General features: G+C 38.1%; 1 protein-coding gene across 2 annotated transcripts; it reads left to right on the top strand.

Moving 5' to 3' along the window:
• Positions 1-350: 350 nt before the first annotated feature.
• Positions 351-26,454, top strand: extl3 (exostosin-like glycosyltransferase 3). Of its 2 annotated transcripts, XM_065256545.1 has the most exons (7): positions 351-496; positions 16,771-16,995; positions 17,087-19,348; positions 19,902-20,029; positions 22,912-23,056; positions 23,348-23,476; positions 24,481-26,454. In XM_065256545.1, the coding sequence occupies exons 3-7, from the start codon at positions 17,207-17,209 to the stop codon at positions 24,688-24,690; spliced, it is 2,754 nt and encodes a 917-aa protein (XP_065112617.1). In that variant the 5' UTR covers positions 351-496; positions 16,771-16,995; positions 17,087-17,206; the 3' UTR covers positions 24,691-26,454. The 2 variants fall into 2 exon arrangements, with proteins under 2 accessions (XP_065112617.1, XP_065112616.1); XM_065256544.2 differs by lacking the exon at positions 351-496 and adding an exon at positions 3,062-3,141 and having other exon boundaries at positions 16,771-19,348.
• The last annotated feature ends 244 nt before the right edge of the window (positions 26,455-26,698 follow it).

Here is a 26,698-nt window from a genome sequence, read left to right as displayed (position 1 = left end):
AAAAATCTAATTTTTACTTGCTGAATTTCAAATTAATATATCTAAATGTCCCTTACTCTAGTGACATGTAATAAAAATATGGCCAAACTGTAATTTATTTTGCATTGTTAATTTTTTATTCTCATGCTTTCATTCACTTCAGTGAGTCTTTAAAACTAACTACCCCCCCCCCCCCCCATACCCATATATTAGATTTTAAACACGGTTGTCAGTAAATACATAGTTTAATTTTTTTTCATGATGCTGTATTCTTCTCACAGCGCTAGATGGCAGCACGCGTATGTGCATCGGCGCATGTCCGCGCTCAATGTTCTGTCACGCACGCGCATTACTGCTACTGACTGCGGGGACGCGCATGCGTTTTGCTGCACCTCAGGTACGGAGCGGTTTCGGCAGCCGTTTACCGGGCCGTTTCTTTCCGTTACCGACGCCACAGAGAGGCAGATAAGCGCAGTTTGTGAGGAGCGGCGCGTGCTTGGATGGATTTATTCTTGAGGTAAAGTTTAACGTATCTGTAGCTCGTTAGCAGATCGATTAGCAGCGGCTAACATCTCATACAAGCAAATAGAGAAAATGTTCATGTTTTTGTCGCTAATATCACTTATGTTTGTCCGATTTGTAATCAGAATAATGATCTAAGATGAATGATTAAGGGTCTTTAAGTGGAATATGTTTGGTTTTTAGGTGTGTAGATGGTGTGTAGTAAGTGTTGAATGGATGGTGATTTAAACGCCGCGTTGAACAAACCACACTCTGATCTGATCAATAATATGACACACACTGACCCTTATCAATAATAATAAACTGATTTCGTCTATATTAGGATGTTAACATTTGTAATACTGACGCACTCTGATTTGGTCTGATCAAACATATTAGATGCAAACTGATCTATCAGATACAGTATTATTTACAATGATCTGATCTGTAATATTCGTCACACATTGAATCAAGTCGATCTGATATCACATTTAGAATATCAGACATTTATCAGGCCAGTATTCTGATCTATTGATAATAAGCAATACTCAGAATATCATACAAGCACTGTCATCAGATGAGATCAGACAGGTCACATTATAGCAGTGCACGTCTGATACTAATATCAGTGTCAGACTTCTATCTTATGAATTAGAGAAACAGATTGTGTGTCTGTGTATCAAAAGTGTGTTATTTGTGTTGCATTGGATTGGGCAGTAGTTATTTGACAAACTGATGAACTGTTGTGTGTAAAGAAATGTTGATTCAGATTGGTTGTTTTAGTTTGTAGCCATCTGTGAAGTTATAACTCATTGTCATATTTTAGTTGTAATAGTAAAATGAGTGAATTGTGTATTCTCAGTGTCTCTGCCCTGTTAATGAAAGACCATCTGTGTAATACAATGCCAGTTCAGGCGTGACTAAAACAAATACTACATCACCAAACCATTTCATAGTACAGCAGCTGTCATTAAAGGCGTCATGTGTTGTTGAAGTCTGCAGTCTTATTTTGGCTGTTTTATTTTACCATAGTCAGAAATTGTCTAGAGAGCTTTTGATTGGATAAAATGAGTAAGTGCAGTGTGAATCATGGATGTTTTGTGTTTTTGAAAAAGACAGACTGTATATTTACATTTTTAGTCAACATTTAGGAGAACAGTGGTATATGAATAACCTCAAAGCTAACAGAATAAAATAATTACTTGTGTCAGAATATAACACAATTGTTTAGTTGTGCTATTTTTTTGCACAACATAGTCCTGACTCCTGTCCCAAACTTTACCTAATGTTGGTATGTTGGTTTGACCCAGATGTGTAATTCCCAAACTTATCATAACTGTAATTAAAGAATAGCTTTTCAAGAGAATTTTGATAGAGCCAAAGTGTTAAAATTTTGGGGAAATCAGTTTTCAGAAGAGATGCTTAAAGGTGCTATGTTAAACTGTATTTATGTAGGCATAGATGAATAATAAGAGTTGTGTACATGGTAATGACATATCATGAGCCTTAAACACGATTGTTTTCTCTTTCTTATGTAAACCTCGTGTATGCAAAAGATCGCTGGAAACAGACCTCAACATAACACCAACTGTGACTTTACAGTCCACATGTACACCCCAATTTTAATACTAATCAAGGAACCAGCTTTAGTGACGAGATGCACATGACTATCACATGCGATTTATCGTGCAGCCCTATTGGAATTTTCTATGATACATTTTTTAATCTAAGAGAGTTTGACCAAGCTTTTTTTTTAATGAAAGATAACCTTGTTTGGTTTCTTAGAAATGTTCTTTAATTGTGAACAAAGCAGGAACTTGTTTGTCTGATTCTTCTTATCATATGATCTGCATTACCACAGTCTGATCTTTATTACTAGAGTCTGATTTGCTTTATTAAAGTTTGGTCTTCTCTATATGTGAAATGTCTTGAGTTGAGTTGTTTACCCAAGTCTGATCAACTTTACAGTCTTATTGGCTGGATCTTAGTGAGCTGCTTACCAAAGTCTGATCTGCTTTATTATTTATTCACTTAATGATCTGCTTTATCTGAGTGAGACATTTTCCTAAATCTGATCAATTTTACTACTTTACAGTCTGATTTGCTGGTACTGAGTGAGTTGTTTCCTGAGTCTGATCTTCTTTCCTACTTTACAGTCTGATCAGATGTATTTGAGAGAGACATTTTCCTAAATCTGATCAATTTTATTACTTAACAGTCTGACTGTCTGGTTCTGAGTGAGTTGTTTACAAGAGTCTGATCAACTTTACAGTCTTATTGGCTGGATCTGAGTGAGTTGCTTACCAAAGTCTGATCTGCTTTATTATTTATTCACATTATGATCTGCTTTATCTGAGTGAGACATTTTCCTAAATCTGATCAATTTTACTACTTAACAGTTTGACTGTCTGTCTGCCTGGTTCTGAGTGAGTAGTTTACAAGAGTCTGATCAACTTTACAGTCTTATTAGCTGGGTCTGACCGAGCTGCTTACCAAAGTCTGATCTGCTTTATTATTTATTCACATTATGATCTGCTTTATCTGAGTGAGACATTTTCCTAAATCTGATCAATTTTACTACTTTACAGTCTGACTGTCTGGTTCTGAGTGAGTTGTTTACAAGAGTCTGATCAACTTTACAGTCTTATTGGCTGGATCTGAGTGAGTTGCTTACCAAAGTCTGATCTGCTTTATTATTTATTCACATTATGATCTGCTTTATCTGAGTGAGACATTTTCCTAAATCTGATCAATTTTACTACTTAACAGTTTGACTGTCTGGTTCTGAGTGAGTAGTTTACAAGAGTCTGATCAACTTTACAGTCTTATTAGCTGGGTCTGACCGAGCTGCTTACCAAAGTCTGATCTGCTTTATTATTTATTCACATTATGATCTGCTTTATCTGAGTGAGACATTTTCCTAAATCTGATCTATTTTACTACTTAACAGTCTGACTGTCTGGTTCTGAGTGAGTTGTTTACAAAAGTCTGATCAACTTTACAGTCTTATTAGCTGGGTCTGACTGAGCTGCTTACCAAAGTCTGATCTGCTTTATTATTTATTCACATTATTATTAAGTTTATCTGAGTGAGCTGTTTTCCTTTTTTACTACTTTACAGTCTGATTGGCTGGTACTGAGTGAGCTGTTTTCCTGAGTCTGTTTACTTTCCTAATTTACAGTCTGATCTGATGTATCTGAGTGAACCGTTTTACCCTTGTCTGATCTTTTTTCCTACTTTACCGTCTGACCTGATGTATTTGAGTGAGACATTTTCCTAAATCTGATCTATTTCACTACTTTACAGTCTGATCTGATGTATTTGAGTAAGCCATTTACCTGAGTCTGATCTTCTTTACAGTCTGATCTGCTGTATCTTATCGTTCTGCTCTGTGTGGAGTTTGTTTTTAAGGGTGTCAGATGGTGCTGAATCACATAGTATATCTTTTCATTGCTAAAGTTCAAGTTTTTTTCTCCGTCAACTCTTTTCTTGGAAGTGGAAATGAGAAAACCCACAGTATGTGCAGTCATGTTGAATTAAAGTGCTAATTATAGCAAGTGCAGCTCCAGGCCTGCGGCTGCAGTCCAGCTCAAAACTAATGGATGTGTAAATGAAAAGCGTAACATCTCACCAGTAGTCCATCACAGTCTTAACAGAATCATTCAGGGTGGGGATCGGTACAAAATCAAACGTTTTTCTGCCTCCATGTTGAAGGGATATGGATGGGAGAAGTTTGTATTTTTCCTGCATGGCCACACATGCATTGTGCTTTTTCTTCAGGGAGATATCAAGCTTCCTTCCTTTTGCTTTAAAAGTGTGACAGCAGAATGCAAATAATTTTCACAACTTGGAAAAACACCAGTGGGATAAAGTCTTATATTGTCTTAAGATGAAGCTATTACTGGTGTAATGGATAAGTACTATGGTAACTGGTGCTTATGCGTAGACTAAAGGATTTCTTTAAATTCAGAATACAAATTTAGTCATTTGCATTGAAGTCGTTGTCTCAGCAGCATTCAAAATAATCTTTCATGAAGATCAGGGATATCAGTTTAGAAAAGCAAGCATAGCTATAGTTAGTCTTAGTGTAGTATCATGTGTTATATTGAAAGTAATATATCTGTAAAAGAATGCATTGAGGTGGTTTCCTCATGTGACTTCTCTTAAAGCCCATTAAGCATGCCTTAAGGAAACAAGAACCTGTCTTGAATCCTTTGACTACAGCCAAGTTTTCCAGCTTGACTGAGATTTGAAAGACAAGCTCTACGTGAGATGAATCTCATCTCTTTCTCTTGTTTACCCTAGGTAAATAGACTAGGTACAATGCACTGCATGCTAATTTGAATCATAATCAAACTATGATACTGTACCCAATATTAATGTGAGAACAGTATGTGATGGGAACCAAAGTATTATACTTATATATTTTTTTGTAAAAGTTTGCATCTCTACATGCTTATTAAAGTTAGTGCTGCCCAAAGGCCTTGCTGTGAAGAAGATATTCATCATTTATAGTGCACAGAGAAAGTATGCAAAGTATGCAGCTATCACTGTTAATGGTGTGCTTGTAAGACAACTGTTAGGATTTCTGTAATAAAGTATTTGGAAAAAAATAAAGTTGTTTATACCATGGTGTATAAAATGCATTCCACATAAGTCCTGTAGAGGCGGTCCTAGCATTTCACAAGATCATTCAGAGATAAGTCTGCTTTTGTGGACCGATATCTCAATAAAAGCATTTAGCATTCTTGTGTTGAGTGACTGACTGTGTAAAGACTGCAGATGGGAAACACATGTTGTAGGGTTTAAAGTTTATAATCAAAATTTATCGTTACAGCCCTGTTGCGTTTCACCCATTGGAATCGAAGCCAAGAATCATTTTTAATCAGAATCAATACATTTGGAACGATGCCGAACCCTATGTTCCATGAAGATCTCCACTAAAATATATTGAAAAATATCAAAAATGTATTTATCATTAGTAATATGCATTGGCACTTCATTTGGACAACTTAATAGGCAGTTTTTTCAGTATTTAGATTTTTTTTGCACCCTCAGATTCCAGATACTCGTCCAAATATTGTCCTCAAACCATACATCAATGGAAAGCTTATTATTCAGTTTTCAGATGATGAATAAAAATTGCCCCTTATGACTGCTTTTGTGGTCCAGGGTCGGCAGTTACCCAAACATTTACACTAAATGTACAGGCTAGATGACAATGGATATTATTATTTTTTTAATTATGATTAGTGAAGCTGACCGATTCACTATGAAAGTAACCAAATTCCAAATATCTTTCAATATAACAGCCACTGCTATTTGACCCTGAACCACAAAACCAGTCATAAGTCACACAGGTATATTTGTAGCAATAGCCAACAATACATTGTACCTTATAGGTCAGAATTATAATTTTTTTTATGCCAAAAACCATTAGGATATTAAGTAAAGATCATGTTCTATTAGGGTTGGGAATCGGATCCTTGTTATAAAATTACAATTTCATTTAAAGGTGCAGTGTGTAAATTTTAGCGGCATCTAGTGGTAGGGCTGTGACGGTTAGGATTTTTTTCTCACCGCGGTGAAGCATCAAAAAATCACGCGGTTATGCGGTTAACCGCACAACAGTAACCCCCCAAAGCCCAAGCGACCCCAAACCCGACCCCCCGGCACCCCCCAGCAAAGCATCGGGGAACAGTATTCTTATTTATTATTAAAAACATGAAATAATATGTATTTCCATAGCTTTTTATATACATGTTTTGAACATAATAGGAATTATATAATTTTTTGTCATTGTTTATAACCCATTTTGTACAATACATATCATAAAATAGCAACCAGAAAAAAACTAGACAGAACATGTCGAGCTTAACATTGTTTCTTGTAAGCAAAACCTTGATTCCAATTTCTTTAGACATTTTTATAGTGTTTTTCGGGTAACATTCCTCCAAACGCAACTGGTTGAACGTTAAATAATTTATTGCACAATAAAATGGGTTACAACCAATGACAAAAACTGTTCCATAATTCATATTAAACTCAAAAGATATCGAAAATAAATACTATTTCATGTTACTATAGTTAATATGTTTCATTAGAATTTTTCAAAGCAGATACGAAACGAAATAGCCTATTGCATCATTCCGTAAATAACTGCGCAAAACTTATAGATACTCCAATCAATGCTTTAAATTTCTGCTGCCCATTTACATAATCAAGAACGTAATAAGAGTTTTTGGATCCCGAGCTGGAGAAATTAGTTTAAACCATTAGCGAGTCACGCTGTCAGTATGTTAGCGCTCACCTGCCTGACTGCTGTGCTGTCCCTTTGGTACTTTGCTCATCTCGCAAAAGTCTTGGAGATTTCCAACTGTCGTTGCTGGGCTAAAGTTTTTTGCTTTACTAAAGGTATGTTTGGTGCTCCCAAGTTCGACAAACGCCACATGATAGTTAATCATCAAAAGATGTGATTTTAGATAGTGGCATTTCCTTGATAGTCAGACATATAGGTCTACAGCCGATCGCGCTAGCCTTCATAACTATAGTTGGCATGTTTGCCCATTATAGTTTTAAATAATTATGCTATTCTTATCATCACCAACGCGCATTTCATTCTGCCCGGACGCCTTCTTGCACCTGAATAATGTAATGCGCGTGGCTGTGAGATGCACTTGAGATTTAGTTATTCGCGCAGTGAGTGAGTTGGTACGGTTCCATGGCGCCTAAAGTAATGGCTTCATGTTTAAGAAGATTGCGCCCGTGACAGTATGCTATTTATGTGTATTTAATTGAACATTTTCTGTAGACACCAAGTACTGAAACTAAGTGATTAAATAACAATAATCAAACATGCGCACATAATAAACCCCTATATATGTTTAATCCCTCCCCCTTGCGCGGAAAGCTGTTTTTTTTATCTAGAAGCCCTGAACACAGGATGGAAGACAGTAAATTATGATTAACAATGACTTTTGTGTATAGTTCATATCATACAGAATATGACTTCTGTAACTTTCACCAGCAAAATAAATAAATAATGAAAATATAAAAAAGTGCGGTGATGACGATGATGACCTCAGCACCGCGGTAGTCATCTCATTACTGCGGTGATGTGGTGACGCGGTTATCGTCACAGCCCTATCTAGTGGTGAGGTTGCGAATTGCAACCAACGGCTCAGTCCACTGCTCACCCCTTCACTTTTGAAACACGTAGAGAGGCTATGGTAGCCACCACCGGACAAACATGTCATCTTCGAGAACTTAGTAGACAACTTAGTAAAAAAATGTTGTCCGTTAAGGGGTTCTGTAGAAACATGACGGCCCAAAACGGCGACTTCCATGTAAGGGGACCCTCAGTGTATGTAGATAAAAACGTCTCATTCTAAGGTAATAAACACATAACAGTCCATTATGAAAGGTCTTTATACTAGGGATGGGCACGAGTACTCGATTGCTCGAGTACTCGAACGTAGCATCGATGATCGATCATGAAAACGATGATCATGTGGGTTTATTTATTTATTATAGATATGGCTGCATTTGGATGGCTGGTTAGCATTACACGCGCATCTGATAGTATAGACTGGGTCTGGATATGCGTGTTTGACGTCGTGTCGAGCTACGCAGACCGGCGTATGACATCAGTTACGTTACCATGCGTGATTCAAAAACAAACGGCGCGGCAGCAACCCGCCGATCCGCGCAATGCGCGGCAGCCCGCCGATCCCGTGAAGCAACCCGCCGATCCGCGCAATGCAAGGCAGCCGCCGATCCCGTGAAGCCGGCCACACCTCACATCACTGAGGCACTATGGTTTAAAAGGATGCCGTGATTTTCGGAAATACAGTCAGTCAGGTGCAAAATGTACATCGCTGTCAAAAGTTGAATGGGTTATCATCTCATTTTTAAACATCAAATATCAAGAGATACCAGAGAGCCATACGAGCATTACATCTTGAACAGGTAAGGGACGACGACACAGCTAATCGCTAAAATGATAGCAAAAGACTTAAAGCTGGTTAATGTTATAAAGCTTGTGCTTTGACTGAACGTGTTTAAAGTGCGCTGTTTATGATGCACATCCACAAAGAGAGTTAAACTTTCTGTACATAACTTAGTTGAAAACTTAGTTGAAGTCTTGCATTTTATGCAGATAGATGCACGTTGTACATTTATGTTGTATAAACGCCTAATATTATGTAGAGTGCGTCATATAGAAAGCGCTTCGGTTTGTGTTTATTAACTTAACCCTTTAGTTTCACTTTATCACGCAGCTATTCCTGTAAGAGGTTTCTGTTAAAAACATTTAATTCATAAATAATCTAGTATGTGTTCATTGTTCTGTCATAGTTCATAGTTCAAAATTAAGTTTTATTTGAGTGTTTTTAATAAAAATATTTTCATTTTCACTATGACGTGTATGCCCCGCCCCTTTGATTGCCCCGCCCCAGTTAATCGAGTACTCGTTCTTCAGACCTATGGATTAATCGAAATGAAAAAATGACCTAAATGCACATCCCTACTTTATACATCCCTGATAATATAGTTTTGTATATTATTTTGCATTGCTGTCAAGAGATCCTTTTAAAAATTACACACTGCACCTTTAACAATTCCAGACCGCACACATCATTTTCACGTCATCTGCACAGTGCGCAATCATTTTGAGCTAACCTAGCCATGTTTCTTTAAAAGTTTTGCAGCTCCTTAAAGTATTTTTTGTGTTCAGCTGTAAGTAATGGGACAAAATAAATATTTTTGATCTATAAAGGCTTGAATTTGATTGCGTTTTAGGGCTGTAATGATTAATCGCGTGTCCCATTAAAAATGCCTGTCTGAAATCGATTCAGAATCGATTTTAAATCGATTCTGTGTTTCATGCACAGCTTGTGTGTGTACTACAGTGTTTTGGTCAGTACGAAGTCCTTATCAATCTAAAATCATTATGATTCCGAGTCGTTTACAACGTGCATTTAAAAAAGCAACACTCGTTAAACAAAAACATTCAAAATATTCTTTATTATCATGAAAATACCTGAAACAATTTGAAGAACAGCAATATAAATATATCCTTATAGCTTTTGCAATGCTACTTCTTCTGTGGCACAAAGGGAGTTTCTGCACGAGAGCGCCCCCTGGCTTTGGAATGTGCTGGGATTTCACCGTAATACAGTTAAAATTCATTCATTGAGAAAATGCGCATTTGCTCGATTAATCGTTACAGCCCTATTGCGTTTCACCCATTGGAATCGAAGCCAAGAATCATTTTTAATCGGAATCAATACATTTGGAACGATGCCGAACCCTATGTTCCATAAAGATCTTCAGTAAAATATATTGAAAAATGTCAAAGCACTTCATTTGGACAACTTAATAGGCAGTTTTCTCAGTATTTCGATTTTTTTTTGCACCCTCAGATTCCAGATACTCGTCCAAATATTGTCCTCAAACCATACATCAATGGAAAGCTTATTATTCAGTTTTCAGATGATGAATAAAAATTGCCCCTTATGACTGCTTTTGTGGTCCAGGGTCGGCATGTCACTACATTTTAGATTAAAGTGAAAGATGACACTTTTATAAAGTTATTTTGGATGCTTTTATTATATCCGTTTCATTTGGCACTGCAGTCAGCTATTGACATTTTTCTCCTGACATCATATGGACAACTTGATGAAATACATGTAATATAATTCAGTAAAATGGGTTATATTACCTCAGTGAGTATAAGTGTCTCAGCTGCACAGAGGAACAGTTAAACTCATTTGTGTTCTTGAGAGATCATCAGGGAGATCATCCTGCCAAATCATTCTAGCACAGAGACGACGGCCCAAAGATCAACCTAACATCTGTCTGATGTTTACACTGATTTAATGTAGAACATAGATCCTCCTAAATGCTCGTCCTAGTTTACTTGTGTTCTCTAAATGCTTCTGCATTATTTCATCTAGTCTGTGTGTTTGTCATCTGCTTTTATTAATGAAGTGAATTAAAGCTCTGCTGTCTGTTATCTGTTATTGCATGTTCACAGACCTCTGAATTTATCCCTTGAGTTGAGTTAAATAACATTGAGTTATTGTTGAATTGACTGCCGCTACAGGCTTAGTTATTAGCTGTTGTAGTGTCTGATTAAGTGGTCTGATCCATCATCAAGAGATCCATCATTTTCTGCCTTTATTGGTATTTGTTTCAGTCAGACTGTAGAAAGTCCTTCCATTAACAAACCTGGATAAATATTGGCCTGTGGCGAGTTTACTTTGGCTTACAACCCAGAAGCAGTGGAAAATAACCTTGAGTTGACCTGATCACAGGTCAGTGTTAAGTTGACTTGTACCCAGCTGAGTTTTACATCAATCAGGTTTTCTGTAATATGTCTCCTTTAATTCACTATGTAAAGAGCTGTGCAGATGCTTCATCTCCTAAGGTCTTTTTTTGTAAAACAGAAATTTAATTGAAGAATTGTTTTAAAGGATTTTTCCCATTTTAATTGACTTTAATGGACCCCAACACTTAGCAGTTTCAACACAGTTTCAAAGAACTCTAAACAATCTCAAACGAGGCATTGGGGTCTTATCTAGTGAAACGATTTTCATTTTTGACAAGAAAAATATAAAATATGCACTTTTAAACAACAACTTCTCGTCTTCCTCCGGCTGTGTGACCAGCCGGCGCGACCTCACATAATTGCGTAATGACATGGAAAGGTCACGCGTTACATATATGAAACGCACATTTGTGGACCATTTTAAACAATAAACTGACACAAAGACATGAAGGGCGCACTCACACTATCCAAACCAAACCGCGCTCGAGCACGTTTGACCCCCAAAGCCTGGTTTGTTTGACTAGTGTGAACGCACCGCGGCCAGGTTGCAGAGGTGGGTCTGAGCGCGGTTCACTTGGGCTCAGGCGCGGTAGGCTGTGGTGTGAGTGCAATCGCGCCTGAGTGCAAATCAAAAGGTGAAGACGTCAGTTGCGCGACCACTCACGTTCATCTGCCTCCGTAAAAACCTTTTGATGCGAGCAGTGGGGTTACGTGAATGTCCGAGCTGCACACGTGACAGATCAACTAAGCAATATGATGACATGTGAGAGGGCTGTCTGTAATTGCGCACCAAACACCTCCGAATAAAAAACACAGACTTATACGGTGGGTTCCAGTGTTAAGAGAGAGCTTTACCCCCTGCTTTTTTTTTCAAAACAATCGCATCTTAATGACGAAAGCGCGCCCGGACTCGGATTGATAAAAAGTACAGTGTGAGTGCGTGCACCTGGGGGAGTAGGGAGGGGTGACAATCGCGCTGGGGCATGGTTTGGTTTGGATAATGTGAGTGCGCCCTAATTATCATTCCACATACAACAAAGTCGGTACGGTCCTCTTTCTCCACACTTGTAAACACTGGGGCGTAGTTTCACATACGTCCTCTGTGACCTCTTGACATGATGATGTATTGCGTGAGTTTGCGCTGGTGCATCACAGGACCTGAGGAAGACCAGAAGTTGTGGTTTAAAAGTGCCAAATTTTTTTCTTGTCAAAAATGACAATCGTTTCACTAGATAAGACCCTTATGCCTCGTTTGGAATCGTTTAGAGTCCTTTGAAACTTTGTTGAAACTGCAATTTTAAACTGTATTAAAACTGTACATGTTGGGGTCCTTTAAAGTCCATTAAAATGAGATAAATCTTGGAATGTTTTCCTCATTACATAATTTCTTCTTGACTGAACAAAGAAAGACATCAACATTTTGGATGACATGATGGTGAGTAAATTATCTGGATTTTTTTTAAGCAAATTGACTAATCCTTTGAAGGGACAGTTCACTGAAAAAATCGTCATCCTATACTCACCCTCATTTTGTTTCAAACATGTATAAATCACTTCTGCTGAACTTAAATAAAAATAGTTAGAACATTTTTAATAACCAAACAGATCTGGGGCACCAATCACTTTAATAGAATTATTTTTTCCTACTATAGAAGTCAATGGTCAGATTTGCTTTGTAAAGAACAAAGAAATGTATGCAAGTTTAGAAAAAAATAGAGGTTAGTAAATGATGATAAAATTTTTATTTTTGGGCGAACAATCCCTTGAATTTAATGATGGGATGTTCATTATAAAATATTTAGACCACCAAGCATACCCTACAAACGTAACCACATAAACAAGTGGCTTTCGTGGTCCACACGTAACTTACGGTAAACTCAGCTAAGAATAAATAACAACAAAGTACTTAGTTTATTTATATAACAAGCAAAATAAACAACACGTAGATTACCTAGGAAACCAAAACATTTGTTATTTTCAATGAGGTATTTGTTTAAGAGTTCAGTTTAGCAACTAGTCAGACAAAAACAGAAACCGGAGTTCTGACCACCAGACGTGTATCTCGACACCGCACGCACGTCCGATGAAACGTCTATAATTTCAAGAGAAATGAATCAGCAATAGGGTAATCAAGTCAATCCTGCGCGCCAATGGCTTAATGTAAACACAAAGATTAGCCTTTGTTCTCCTACTTTAGATCACAGATTTTTTGTAGCCTCAACCTTCTAAAAATAATAAAAATTTACCATGAATATCAACCCATATACCACAAATAATAGAGTTTAACAACTGAAAGGTCAATGATTTATCTGCTTGAACAGTTTATTTATGGGCCCCATAGTGCCAGCATCTCTCTCATCACTTCAACACTTCTCAGGAGATCTGAAGGACTGACTTTAGTTTAAAACATGCTTCTGTCTCACACTTTACAGCCTTTGTGTAACTTCAGTTTAGTTCAAGGCCAGATGTGAATGAATCAGTCAATAGTGACAGAGACAAGAAGTTCTGTTTCTCAGTTTAGATCTCCTGCTGGTGATAGGCTTATATCGTAAATAAGCAGAGTGTATATTATGTGTCTGTTCCAGGATCAGTGGCCATGTCAGAATCTGTCCATTAATAGAAAACCCATCCTGCATATCCTCTCATCCAGAGATAATAAAGCTGTCTGAGGTCTTCAGTGGTTTGCACTGATGGCTGTTCTGATAAATCTACTGCAGATCGTCACTGGAGGCGCTTCACTTTTTTTTTTTTTTGTATTCAGAGTCAGACCTGATGTAGTGTTTGCTCAGTGCGTTTGCTTTTGAACAGCTGCTGAGGCTTGGAGCGAGCTGTCAACATACTAGATATTAACATAATAGATGTTCAGTGAATTGAATGAGTCTGTGAGGTCATTTAAAGCTCTGGCAGAGAACTTTGAATCTAAGAAATGGGTGTGATCTGTAATCTTTATGGCTCTGAAATATAATGAAAATGTTGATTACTAATAGAGCACAGAATGCAGTTTGGCGTGGCTTGTGTAATCATGTTAGTCTAAACTTACAGTCTACAGTAACAGATGTTGAAAACAAATCTGCTTCTTTGTCTTTAAAAGTTTGATTCGTTTATTTCTTCATTTTTCTTTAACTCTTTCCCCGCCATTGACGAGATATCTCGTCAATTAAGAGAAAACGCTTCCCCGCCAATGACGAGATTTTCCGTCTTTCCGCAATACCGCTATTATCCGCAACTTTTTAAAACCGGAAGTATTGCCCTATGGCAAGCTGCTGCATGTCCGTGTCTGTTTTAAAGATCGCTCTGAATATGATCTCTATGAAAAGTCCGTCATAAAAATAGGGATGGGTACCGAAACCCGGTATTAAACTGGCCCCGGGGCTAAATTATGAAAGACCGTAGTATCAGTAAGATCTGACGCTATCGGTTCTGCTTTCGGTCCTGGAGAAAAAAAAAAAAAAAATGTACTATGTATTCTTGCTTAATAATGTTTTCGTGCACATTTTATCTCACCAAACATTTCTAATTTGCGATTAAGACGTTTGTCTGTGAGATCTCTCATGCGCGCCGCGGAGGCTGGCTGTCTGTCAAACACAACCACAACAACGAGCGCGGCGCACGCACACGCATAACAGCACGAAAACTACCGCTTAATACAAAGAGTGACGATGGCGGATAGAGCAAAACATTCAAAAGTGTGGTTATACTTCACTAGAGTTGATGCAGACAACGCTCGTTGTCATACAGGTAAGTGCAACAAGATGTTTGCATGTAAGGGCGGAAACACAAGCAATCTGTCAAAGCATCTTTCAAAAGTGTATTACGTGCAGAAAGAAGCTGTGTCCCAATTCAAGGGCTGCGACCTTCTAAGCATACAACCTTAAAAGGGGAGCACTCTGTCTTTCAAGGTGGCAGCCTCAGAAGTCCGCGAAGAGAACTGAAATGAGACAGTCTAACCCTCGGAGGACCTATAATTTGCATCACCTGTTGCACGCGCCCACCGCGCCTGTCAGCAGGACACAGCGTAGACGTTTCTGACTTATTTAAATACATATGGAATCAGAAAAATATTCATTTATTTTAGAAAATATGACACGTTGATGTAGATTAAACTATTCAACAGTATATAAAATTAATCAACCTTAGAAATACGCAACATAAACAGAATAATATTAACACAAGTCACAGCCTCAAGTCGCGCTGCTGTGACGCAATCGGTCTTAAAATACGTTCTTAGAAGGTCGCAGCCTGCAAAATTCAACCATCATCTCTGGTGGTTGCCGCATCAACGTCAGGCATGTATGCTAAAATCATGTTGAATCAACATTGTTCACGTCATTTAAAATAAATGTACAATCTACCTAATTGGTTTGCTTACCTTACGTTGAAATTCTGTTGATTTCTTTTGGGAGAAATGCTGAACGTTATGCATTCAACATATTTTCTACTTCTTTTTAAAATCCCAAATAAAGAAAAATCAGCATGTAAACATTTATTTAGGCTAAATATCCTATTTAGAATATTTTTTCTGCAGCTTTCACGCTGGTGCATTAATAAATATATGTATAATATTTAGAAATGATATCCAGAAATTAATTTGTAATAATGAAATGCAGACACATAATTAACTTAATCATGTGAACATAGGTTCGTGATCAAATGTTAACATTGGCCAAAGTACCGATAAGAATACCGTTAAAGCACCGGACCGTTAAGTAGTACCGGTAAGAGTAGTAATACCGTTAAAACCTTAACGATACCCATCCCTACATAAAAATGGAATTATCTCTACTTTTTGCTCAAAATATGGTGTTTTTGCAAAAACCTACCCATATTCAAAAGCTGATTGCAAAAGAACCACTAAAGGTAGGATGAAACAGTTTTTTTTTTGTTTGAAAGCAGAGGGTCTGTTCTTTCATTTGGTATATTGTATGTTTATATAAGAAGAACATTTTCTGGAAGGCATTAAACTTTGGTGAAAATCATGAAAAACGCTGGCGCTGGCTGGCAACTTTTTTTTAAAATGCTGGCGGTGAAAGAGTTAAAGTCAAGATACAGAAAACCCAAAACATTTTTTAGATTTAGATAAAAATATCATTGTAATGCTAAATTTGTGATTTTACACAAGCAATTTGACAAATTACGCAGGAATGTCAATGTTGGAGTTTGATGATATTGCTTGTAAAGTACAGATGTAGTTTAGTGATGGGAAGTTCGGATCATTTTAGTGATCTTGGAATCTCGTTCATCAAAATTAAATAATCTTTTTTCGAGTCATTTCGTTCATTTGAACAGGATTACGTGTTATTTAACAATTCCCCCAGAACAACCACTTAGGGGCCGTTCACATATTGCGTCTTTTGCGCACCGAAGTTCGTTATTTAAAATGTATGCACACGGTATGCACACTCATCATGGAAGCTTCGTTTCAGATACAACTACATTAGTGATGATAATGCAGTCAAGTATGTAGTTGTACATACATTATAAATAACGAACTTCAGTGCGCAAAAGACGCATCTCAAGACATCTCAACTTTTCAGAATGCCACAAGCACACCGCAGGTCATGTCGTTTCAGATACTAGCATTTTCCATGCGTTTTAGGCAAGACATGTGAATGGCCCCTTACATGAAGAGTAATTACATTTCTAACGAGAAATAGATGATAATGCAGTCAAGTACAAAGAATGAGAAACAAAAATGCTTATTTCATTATTTCTTGATTCCTAAGTCCTCGTCATCGTGTACAAAACATTCGTGATCTGTCCCCCTAAAGGCTGTGTATACCATCCGGAAACAGAATTGAGTTAATCTCTTCTTCACATGCATGGTCAACACAAACTTGTTACTCTCGAGTCTTATAAAATATTTGTTGAAAATAAACGAATCGTTCATGAACGACCCATCACTAATGTAGTTGTATCTGAAACGATGTGCAAATAACTAATACCCACTGTCTGTTTTGCAGGTTAAGTAGCAGTTAAAACCAGTTGGATGGAGCACATCATCTGCAAGAGATGATCTACAGGCATACTGTAGCCATTTCATGAGTTCCAGCTATGGAAGAGTGACCCACGCGTTATGCCGCAAGAAAAAGTGGCGATTAGCCATGCTTGCCACGCTTATCTCAAACAAGGACACTGGATATTTACTGCTGTCTGGGACTTTCTCTCTTATCTTGGATAGTTTCAAGGTACCTCATACCACAAGAAAGACTATCTTGCTTACGGATGATATTGCGATTTCACAGAAAAAGATGAAATTTCCTTTTATTTAATTTCCAGCTCAACCAAGAACTCGCATGTTAAGAAGACGAACTCAAGCGTACACCACACAGATGGCAGCTGAATCTCCTCAGCGGCTGCATTCACATATCTGGTTCGGAGGGGAGTGACGTTTGCATAATGCAACGCAACGCAGGCATCGTGGGGAACGGTGGACAGCCATGGGTACTGCGGCGAGTGCGGCTGACCTGGCTCAGTTTCATGCTATTTTTTATTTTGGTCTTTTTCCCTCTCATTGCACATTACTACCTCACCACAATTGATGAAGCAGGGGGCCCAGACAAACGCATTTTTGGACCGAGACCTGGAGGAGAGCTGTGTGAAGCGAAGCACGTGCAAGACCTGTGCCGTATACGAGAATCCGTCAGCGAGGAGCTTCTTCAGCTGGAGGCCAAGCGGCAGGAGCTCAACAGCGAGATTGCCCGACTTAACCTACGCATTGAGGCATGTAAACGGAGTATAGACAGTGCCAAACAGGACCTGCTGCAACTCAAAAATGTCATCAGCCAGACCGAGCACTCTTATAAAGAACTCATGGCACAAAACCAGCCAAAACTGTCGTTGCCAGTTAGACTTTTACCTGACAAGGACGATCCTGGGTCCCCCCCACCAAAGTCACCCCAGAGTTGTCGCCTACATTCTTGTTTCGATTATGCTAGATGTCCTCTTACGTCAGGCTTTCCTGTCTACGTTTATGACACGGGATCTTATCCTTGGGGTGAGATGATGGACCCGCTTGTTAAGCAGGCCTTTGCATCAACTGTCAAGAGTAGTGTGTATGTGACCGATAATCCAAGCATTGCTTGTCTGTATGTTGTTCTTGTTGGGGAGATACAAGAATCGCCCTCCTCTTCCACTCCCTCATCTTCAGACCTTGAAAAGCAGCTCAAGGCATTGCCGTATTGGAGGTTGGATGGCCATAACCACCTGCTCGTCCACCTGTCGAGAAAGTCTCTGACGCAGAACTTCCTGTACAACGTCAGCACAGGTCGAGCAGCTGTGGCACAGTCTACCTTTTTTGAACGACAGTACAGAGAGGGTTTCGACATGGTGGTGTCTCCTCTAGTCCATGCACTGTCTGAACCAAACTTCCTAGAGGTGCCTCCTCAAGTCCCAGTAAAGAGAAAGTATCTCTTCACGTTTCAGGGAGAAAAGGTTGAGTCTTTGAGGAGCAGCTTGCTCGAAGCTCCACCGCAGTCCTTTGAGGAGGAAATGGAAGGAGATCCACCAGCTGACTACGACGATCGGATTATTGGCACGCTTAAAGCGGTACAGGACAGTCACCTAGACCAGGTTCTTGTGGAATTCACATGCAAGAATCAGGCCAAGCCGAGTTTACCAACAGAGTGGGCGTTGTGTGGAGAGCGAGAAGATCGTTTGGAGGTACTAAAGGTCTCCACTTTTGCTTTGGTGATATCTCCAGGTGATGGGCAGTTGGTGGCAACTGCAGGCTGCAGCATGAGATTGTTTGAGGCCTTGGAAGTTGGGGCGATACCAGTGGTGCTTGGGGACCATTCAAAGTTGCCCTACCATCACCTCATTCGTTGGAGCGAGGCGGTTATTATGGTACCCAAGCCACGCATTACAGAGCTACACTTTCTGTTACGTAGTATCTCGGACAACGACCTTCTGGCTATGCGACGACAGGGTCGATTTCTTTGGGAGACTTACTTCTCCACTTCAGAGAATATCTTCGGCACTATCCTGGCTAGCATACGAACCAGCATTCAGATACCAGCCGCACCCATTCGCGAGGAGCCCGCCCAAGAGATTCCTCACAAAGCCGGAAAGTTGGCAGGAACCGATGCTAACATGGCTGATAATGGTGATCTCGATCTAGGGCCCGTCGAAGTAGAGCCCCCGTATGCTTCACCCCGCTTCTTGCGCAATTTCACTTACACCGCTGCTGATATTTACCGCACCTGGAATCGTGCACCTGGCCCTTTCCATCTTTTCCCACATACTCCCCTGGACCCCGTACTTCCCTCAGAGGCCAAATTTCTGGGGTCGGGGACTGGTTTCCGCCCTATCGGCGGAGGTTCTGGGGGATCCGGTAAAGAGTTTCAGGCTGCTCTAGGAGGTAATGTCCCACGGGAACAGTTTACTGTGGTTATGCTTACCTATGAACGTGAGGAGGTTCTTATGAACTCCCTGGAGAGACTAAACGGCCTTCCTTATCTCAACAAAGTGGTGGTAGTCTGGAATTCCCCTAAACCACCTTCTGATGACCTCCTCTGGCCAGATATTGGGCTTCCTATTGTGGTAAGCACACACAATTATATTTTTTTATTGGTCTTGAAGTCATATCTTGTAGCTTGAGTATTATAGACACTTGGGGTTGGGATTTTTTTAAATTTGGACCAGCACCTAAAAACTACTCAGAACACATAGCTCAAGCCCCACTCACATTTTCTTCAGAAAAATGGTTGTTAAATTCCCAAAGGTTTGAATTTGATGTAACCATGCAGTGACACGTTTTGCAGTAGATTTGGTTTGCTTGTGATTTTAAAGGAATCAGAGCTACCCACCGTAAGGTAATACTTTGTAATGAAAGTCCAAAAAGAATGCTGAAGTTCTCCTCTGAGAAGCAGTCTGCAGCTTTGAAATAGAGAATCTTAAAAAATGTATGAAAGGTTTATTTCTTTATTTCTTTAAAAATTTTAACAATTTATTTTAACTTTGCTTAGTTTTTTGGTATGATAAGGTCATGTACCTGGCAGATCCAGTGAAAGCTTTTGATGATCATCATCATTTTAGCCAAGCAGTTGTTCACAGGACGGCACATTGACTCAGCAGATGGGCTTTTTCTTCACAGGTGGTGCACACAGAGAAGAACAGCTTAAATAATCGTTTCCTTCCCTGGGACGCAGTTGAGACTGAGGCTATTTTATCTATTGATGATGATGCCCATCTTCGACATGATGAAATTATGTTTGGATTTAGGTGAGATTTTTGTAAATCCTACATATAAAGTTTTCAAATGCTTTGTCAATATGAGAAGATTTATCATCCTTCTATGTGTTGTATTATGTATATAGGAGTGTTCAGACATGTTTCTCAATCCACTTGTTAAAGGGGTCTTAGCGTGAAAATCTGACTTTTTCCATAAGTGCTATAATTGCATCTTATCAACCTAGAAAATGTGAAAAAGAACAACCCAGTAACTTAGTTTTGGTAAACCATTCTCTGCAAACATGAAAAAAATGCTCATTTAGATTTAGCTTGTTTTGTGATGTAAGTAGCGAGTCTTATTATAATAATACCGCCCCTTAATCTGCACTATCCAACCACAGCACTGCCATTTAGTGCACAGAGAAAGAGAACAAATAATTGACACCACAATTGAGTTTCAATTTCAACAAACCACTATTATGGCGATCAGTGTTTGCATTTCATCAGATCATTTGCATTTAAAAGGACAAACCCAAAAAAACGCAAATTTTTGCTCACACCCACAAAGTGTTAATTTTAAAATGCTATAATAAATTATCTGTGGGGTATTTTGAGCTAAAACTTCACATACGTGCTCTGGTGACACCGAAGATTTATTTTGCATAATCAAAAAATCTCATAATATTACCCCTTTAGGTCTAACATCATTCACCACCTCAGGAAAAAACACGAAAATCACTCTATTATGCACTCGTATCATAATGCAAAATATAAATTTTTATCTCCATAACAAAAATTGAGATGACCAGACATGAAATCATGGACATGAATTTTTAATAAATTATTAATGTACATTTACTCAAAATCCTACATTACAAAAGTACTAATAGGCTTAGTTGTCATGCCTGAAACATGATGCACTGAAAATAATGTTATTTATTCTTATTTAAAAAAAAAAAACATTTATCATTTTTCTTTTAGATTATTAGAAAAGTATGTTAAAAATGTTTAAATAAAATACTCCACATGATGTCAGGACTCTGGATAAAAGTTAAAACATTTTTGGAAAACAAAATTTTATGAAGCAGAAGAAGTAAAATATTTCTGTTGGACCGACAGTACAAAGTTGATCTGTTTCTTCTCACCCGCGTCTGAATATTTTAAGAACACATTTAATATAATCCAAAGACTGTCTGATTTGCATTTTTAATGAATTTCTATAGTGTATATGTTTGTATTATTAAATTGTTCTGGTATATGTCTGGTATAGGTTCAGTTTTTTAGCTTGAGGAATTTAAAGCATCTTGTCTGATAAAGAAACAGCAAAGCACAGGTGACAACAGGTTTACTCGATACAGCGCAAGCTAGCATGAAGGTAAAGCTAATCTTTTACATTATAGCAATGACGCTGGTAGTGACGATTCTCTCAGACCACTGATCTACAGTCTTTTGGCATCATGTTTTGGTATCAGCTAGGCTCGCTTGGAACCGTATTGGGTACAACGTACTGCACCCAGCCGAAAAGCCCCCAAAAGTAAGCTCACCCAAACCAAACCGTGAGGTACTATACAATGGAAAGTGCCAAAAGTTATGGTTCAGCTCTTTAAAACGAGGGCTTTACATGCAGATTAATGTTGATGACGAGCCTGCAAACTGGACTGAAGCAGATATCAGGGAGATCATTCAGCAGCATATAAGAATAGAGCGTCACACGCTCAAATGAGCCTATAATAAACAAAAATGCACACATGTCATCACAAGAAGATTTATCGTTAAGCTCTTCAAAATGGAGGTTTTAAATGCACATTAACAATCACGATGAGAAATGTAAACTGCAAACTGGACTGAAGGGAGCTCGTCAAATATCCAATCTGAAGCTGAGATCATTCACCAGCATACTAGAACGTCACATGCCCCTTAATAGTCTTATCAAAAAACAATGCACACAAGTGGTTTCTGGAGAGAGAAATAACAGATAATAAGCAAACTTCAGATGCTGCAGAGAAATAAAAAAAACTACCAAGTGCAGAACTTTAAACATGTAATGTGTCTTTATGGGATCATTACGGTATCTGTGTGAACCATAGACTGTAAAAAAAGATGGACGATGCCTGTTCGCTCTCTTCCATTGGTGAAAAGTGAAGCCGCCAGTGTCCTGATATGGCGCTGACATCTTGGGTCTTGAGTCTGCGCAGTAGCGATTTTGGGACCAGTCATGCGCAGTAGTGAGCAGGAAGTAAAGCCGCGAAATCAAGACCTTGCCCTCGCTCTCGCAGAATGCGCATATTACACGATATCACAGCTGTCAATCATGACGTGACACCACCGTTTTTATATCATAACTAACTAACTAACTAAACACAAACTTATTTTAAAAACAAACGTTTGAATTTTCATCAGCGTGATAAAAACTACAGTAAATGACAGAAACCAGCTTCGGAAAAAAGATAATTGAAGTGTAATACATTTTTTTAGTTGGTCATAAATCTCATTGAATAACATGGGGAGGCGGGCTTTATGACCTATACTGGGACCAGTCACTGGGGGGCGATCGAGACGTTTTGGCTTCACTTTTCAGGGCTTGTGCGGCACACTTGGTGTGAACGCACGCACAGATTTGAGCAAATAATTGTCAGTGTGAACGAACCAAAAATCAAACGATCCTAGACAAATCCCAGATACATTTTCCTTCCTCCCATAGATATTTTCTGTAATGTCTGTGTGAAAAGGGCTAAATACTTTCGCTTTAAATCCGCTTAATCCCGCCATTAGGCTATTCAGAAGCACTGGTTTGTTGGCATAATCAAGAGTCTGATTAAAAAAAAGCTCATTTACAAGAAACCATGTCAGATACACTTAAAGGGTTCATTGTCTGAGCTCTTCATATGAAGACTGTAGACGATTTTAATAACAGATCTTGTTTATATGGTTAGGGTGTGGCGGGAGGCCAGAGATCGGATCGTGGGATTCCCAGGAAGATTTCATGCTTGGGATGTAAACCATCAGTCGTGGCTCTATAACTCCAACTACTCGTGTGAGCTCTCCATGGTCCTGACGGGCGCCGCCTTCTTTCATAAGGTAAAACGTCATGTTTACTATTTCATTAAACACATCTTAACGTTAAACTTTTTAAAGTAAATGATTTTTTTATAAGATAATCCCTGCATACAATGTATTTAGTTTAATTTGGCATAGAATCATTGTTATTTTCATACTTTTCTGTTGGCTAGTCTTTTCATCTTTGAACATTTAAATCATCCATCCATGTTAGATTTTTAAGAAATATTATTCAAGATCTTCTTGATGAACATTATGACTATGACAGTGTCGGTTTTTTTATTAAAATGCATTATGTTTGTGTTTCTACAGTATTATGCGTACCTCTATTCATACGTCATGCCTCAGGCGATTCGTGATATGGTGGATGAGTACATCAACTGTGAAGACATCGCCATGAACTTCCTCGTATCTCATATAACACGCAAACCACCCATCAAGGTCAGAATGGACAGACGTGTCTTTATACCAGATTCATTCATTCATGATGTCATTTATTCGGTAGTGATAAACGTTCATTGTTTTTTATGTAGCTCTGCCTGGTCGCCGTGATTTCACAAAGTAAGATGTGATCCTGGATCAACGTTTTTTTGTTAGTCCTGGATCAACATTTTAATCAAAGAAACCCCAAATTACCTTTAACTCAAACCCTAACCACTTTTATCCCTTAAATTAGTGTTTCCATAATAGTTTGAGAAGATTTTTTTAAGTACAATCCTAAGTCTAACATGCACCCTTATAATAATCCTGCAATCTGATTGGTTAATAAAAAATGTTGTTCCAGGACCAACAATGGTGTTGATTCAGGATCACATCCTACTTTGTGAAATCACATTCACCAGCTCGGTCCACAGTGAAGTCTCTGTGGTACATAATTCATCTGAATGTGATATCTTTTGAATTATCAATGTTTGGTAGCGTTGTTTTATGTAACGCTTCAAAGAGAAAATGTTTTTTGTTACAGTGCCTGTAGTGCATAGTTCACATGAATAATTCACATGAAATTAAAAAGAAAGACATGTTGCATAAAGAGAAATATTTGGGACAAAACCCTGTAACATGTTTCTCTTTAAAAACTAGACTGTCGTCATGAGTTGCCATTAAAGCTGGCATGCTATTAAAAAAGACATTCTGGTAAAATGATGATGATGATGATGATGATGGTGGTATGAAATTACTGTAAAGTAATGAATGATGGATTTAAAGTGTGTTAAAGTGTTCAAACCAAGCAGATTAAAATAGAAAATTAAACTACACAAATGAATTAATTTATCTTTCATCTTTACATAAAGGAATTGGTTTTTAAAGAGCAGTTAACCGAAAATTTTGTTTTATTTCTCTCATGTTGTTCTTCACAGAGAGAAAATAGTTTATATTAAATGATTGTATTTAAATAACTAAACCCTTTGTTTTCTTCATGTCTTTCTGGCATCTCCCCCTCTCAGGTGACATCACGTTGGACCTTCCGGTGTCCCGGCTGTCCGCAGGCTCTGTCGCATGACGATTCTCACTTTCACGAGCGTCACAAGTGTATCAACTTCTTTGTGAAAGTCTACGGATACATGCCGCTCTTATATACTCAGTTCAGAGTCGACTCGGTGCTCTTCAAGACACGACTGCCCCACGACAAGACAAAGTGTTTTAAATTCATATAGCACAGGACGAAACAAGCACAGAACTCCAGACGCGTCTTGACGTCTCTCTGGGAATGTGAAGGGAAAAGCAGCTTTTTGTGTAAATATTGGAGGCTTTTATTTTGAATTTGTCTTCCCTGAAGCAAAGAGGGAAAAAATCTAGGAAAAGAAACGTCAGACGTTAACATTCACTCATGTGTGTGATTCATCAGCAACCACTACAGGATTTATTTGCACCGGTCGACTGAGACGTCTACAACAACGACGTCAAATAAACATTTCAATCGTGTTACGCTGACAGAAAAAACACTGACTCTTTCTGATGATGACATATCTGAGAAGTATGGTGACATATGAACGTTACTCTAAAGGATTCATGTAAACGCACTGATGGTTTTTTACTCCTGTATGTGTGTGTATGTTGTGTAGATGTGTGTGTGTGTGTGTGTGTGCGTGTGTTGCTGATCATCACTAAACCCCAGTGAAGTCATTGTTGATGGTCAGTATGAATAGCACAAGACTACATGAGTTCATTCGTGTGAACGGGAGGATTTATTCAGATCTGCATAGGAATAGCACCAGATCAAACTGTTGAATGTGTTCATCTCCATCACAATCATATGAGGAAATCTTCTGTATGTCATAAGGAACCATTCATAATGTATTTTGCAGGATAATGTCTGTAATGACTGACAAATAAATGCCAGGATCATATTTCACCCGGAAATCAAACACAACACAAAATAGGATTTCTTAAAGTAAATGAAATCAACATGAAGCAACATGAAGTTTTGTGTTGTTGCATTGTGAGATTATTTTCATGATTCTCATTATTATTTTGCAGATCTTATTCTCGTTGCTTTTGTTTTTTTCGAATGCATTTTACTGTCTTAAAATCAACATTTATTCATAACACTTACATCTGTGCTTTACATGATCATTTATTTCTGAATTGCTTTAAGGAAACTTCAAGACTTCAGTTTGTCATCAAAATAATGTCAACATGAAAACATTGAGTTTCTTTTAGCAGTATATAAATGACTTGTGTTGATTTTGGGGTGAAATATGACCGAGATGTGCTCCTGAAGTTTTTACACTGCAAAAAGTCAACTTAAACTTGGATCAACTTAAAAAATGATTTCAATTGAAAACACCCAAAATATTTAAAAGTTTTCAACTTAAATTTTTCACTTAAAATGAAAATTTAGGTTGAAAAGTTCATTTTTTTAAGTTGATCAAACTTTGACTTTATTTCAGTGTATAAGTGTGTGTGTGTGTGTGTGAGATGTTGATTTTAGATGAAAGCACAGTTTTGGGAATGATTCAGGAGGTTTGTTTCTCTCTTAAACGGTACACATCTCTCTTCTGCTCCTGATTTTTACCTCTGAGTTTTTAAAAACTGAAATGCCTGTGCTGATTCTTCCCATTGGTTAATTCATGATGGTTGTTCTGACAGGTACGGAGAAAAATGACTACACAATTGTGTACAGTTTTTTCTTTTTCTTTAACACTAAAATGAGACTCGGTTCTGCTCAGTGATCAAAGATTGCTTTTATGTTACCAGCCCATTGTTTTGTAATGTATGTATAAATCTTTTAAACTGTCTGAATCAAGGATGTGATGTTTTTTATTTGTTGCATTGTATAAACACAAAGCCAGCATTATAACATTATAAGTGACATTACATTAAGCACAGCTGTCAGCTTTTAATCTGGCAAACATCTCAATCCATCCAGCATCAGCATATATATGACCCAGTTAAAAAAATAAAACCAGTTTGAGTCATCACTTTTATTTTAAATGAAACATTTAGTTATTCAATTTATTATGATGATATAGTTTGTTAAATGTTGTGGGTTTTTGTTTGGTAAGTACAAACCAGCCTGGCCCATATTCATGAGCATCAATTCTTAAATGTTCATCAAATAATCTTCATGACTTTTCATGCATTTGTACATAAATTGTGCTTGTGTTTCATGAATTTCTCCTATAGTGAAGTGATTTACTTTGCTAATTGATGTAAAGGAAC

Source organism: Paramisgurnus dabryanus, chromosome 12 (genome assembly GCF_030506205.2).
Source record: "Paramisgurnus dabryanus chromosome 12, PD_genome_1.1, whole genome shotgun sequence".
Taxonomy (NCBI): domain Eukaryota; kingdom Metazoa; phylum Chordata; class Actinopteri; order Cypriniformes; family Cobitidae; genus Paramisgurnus; species Paramisgurnus dabryanus.
This window is presented reverse-complemented; position numbering and strand designations above follow the sequence as displayed.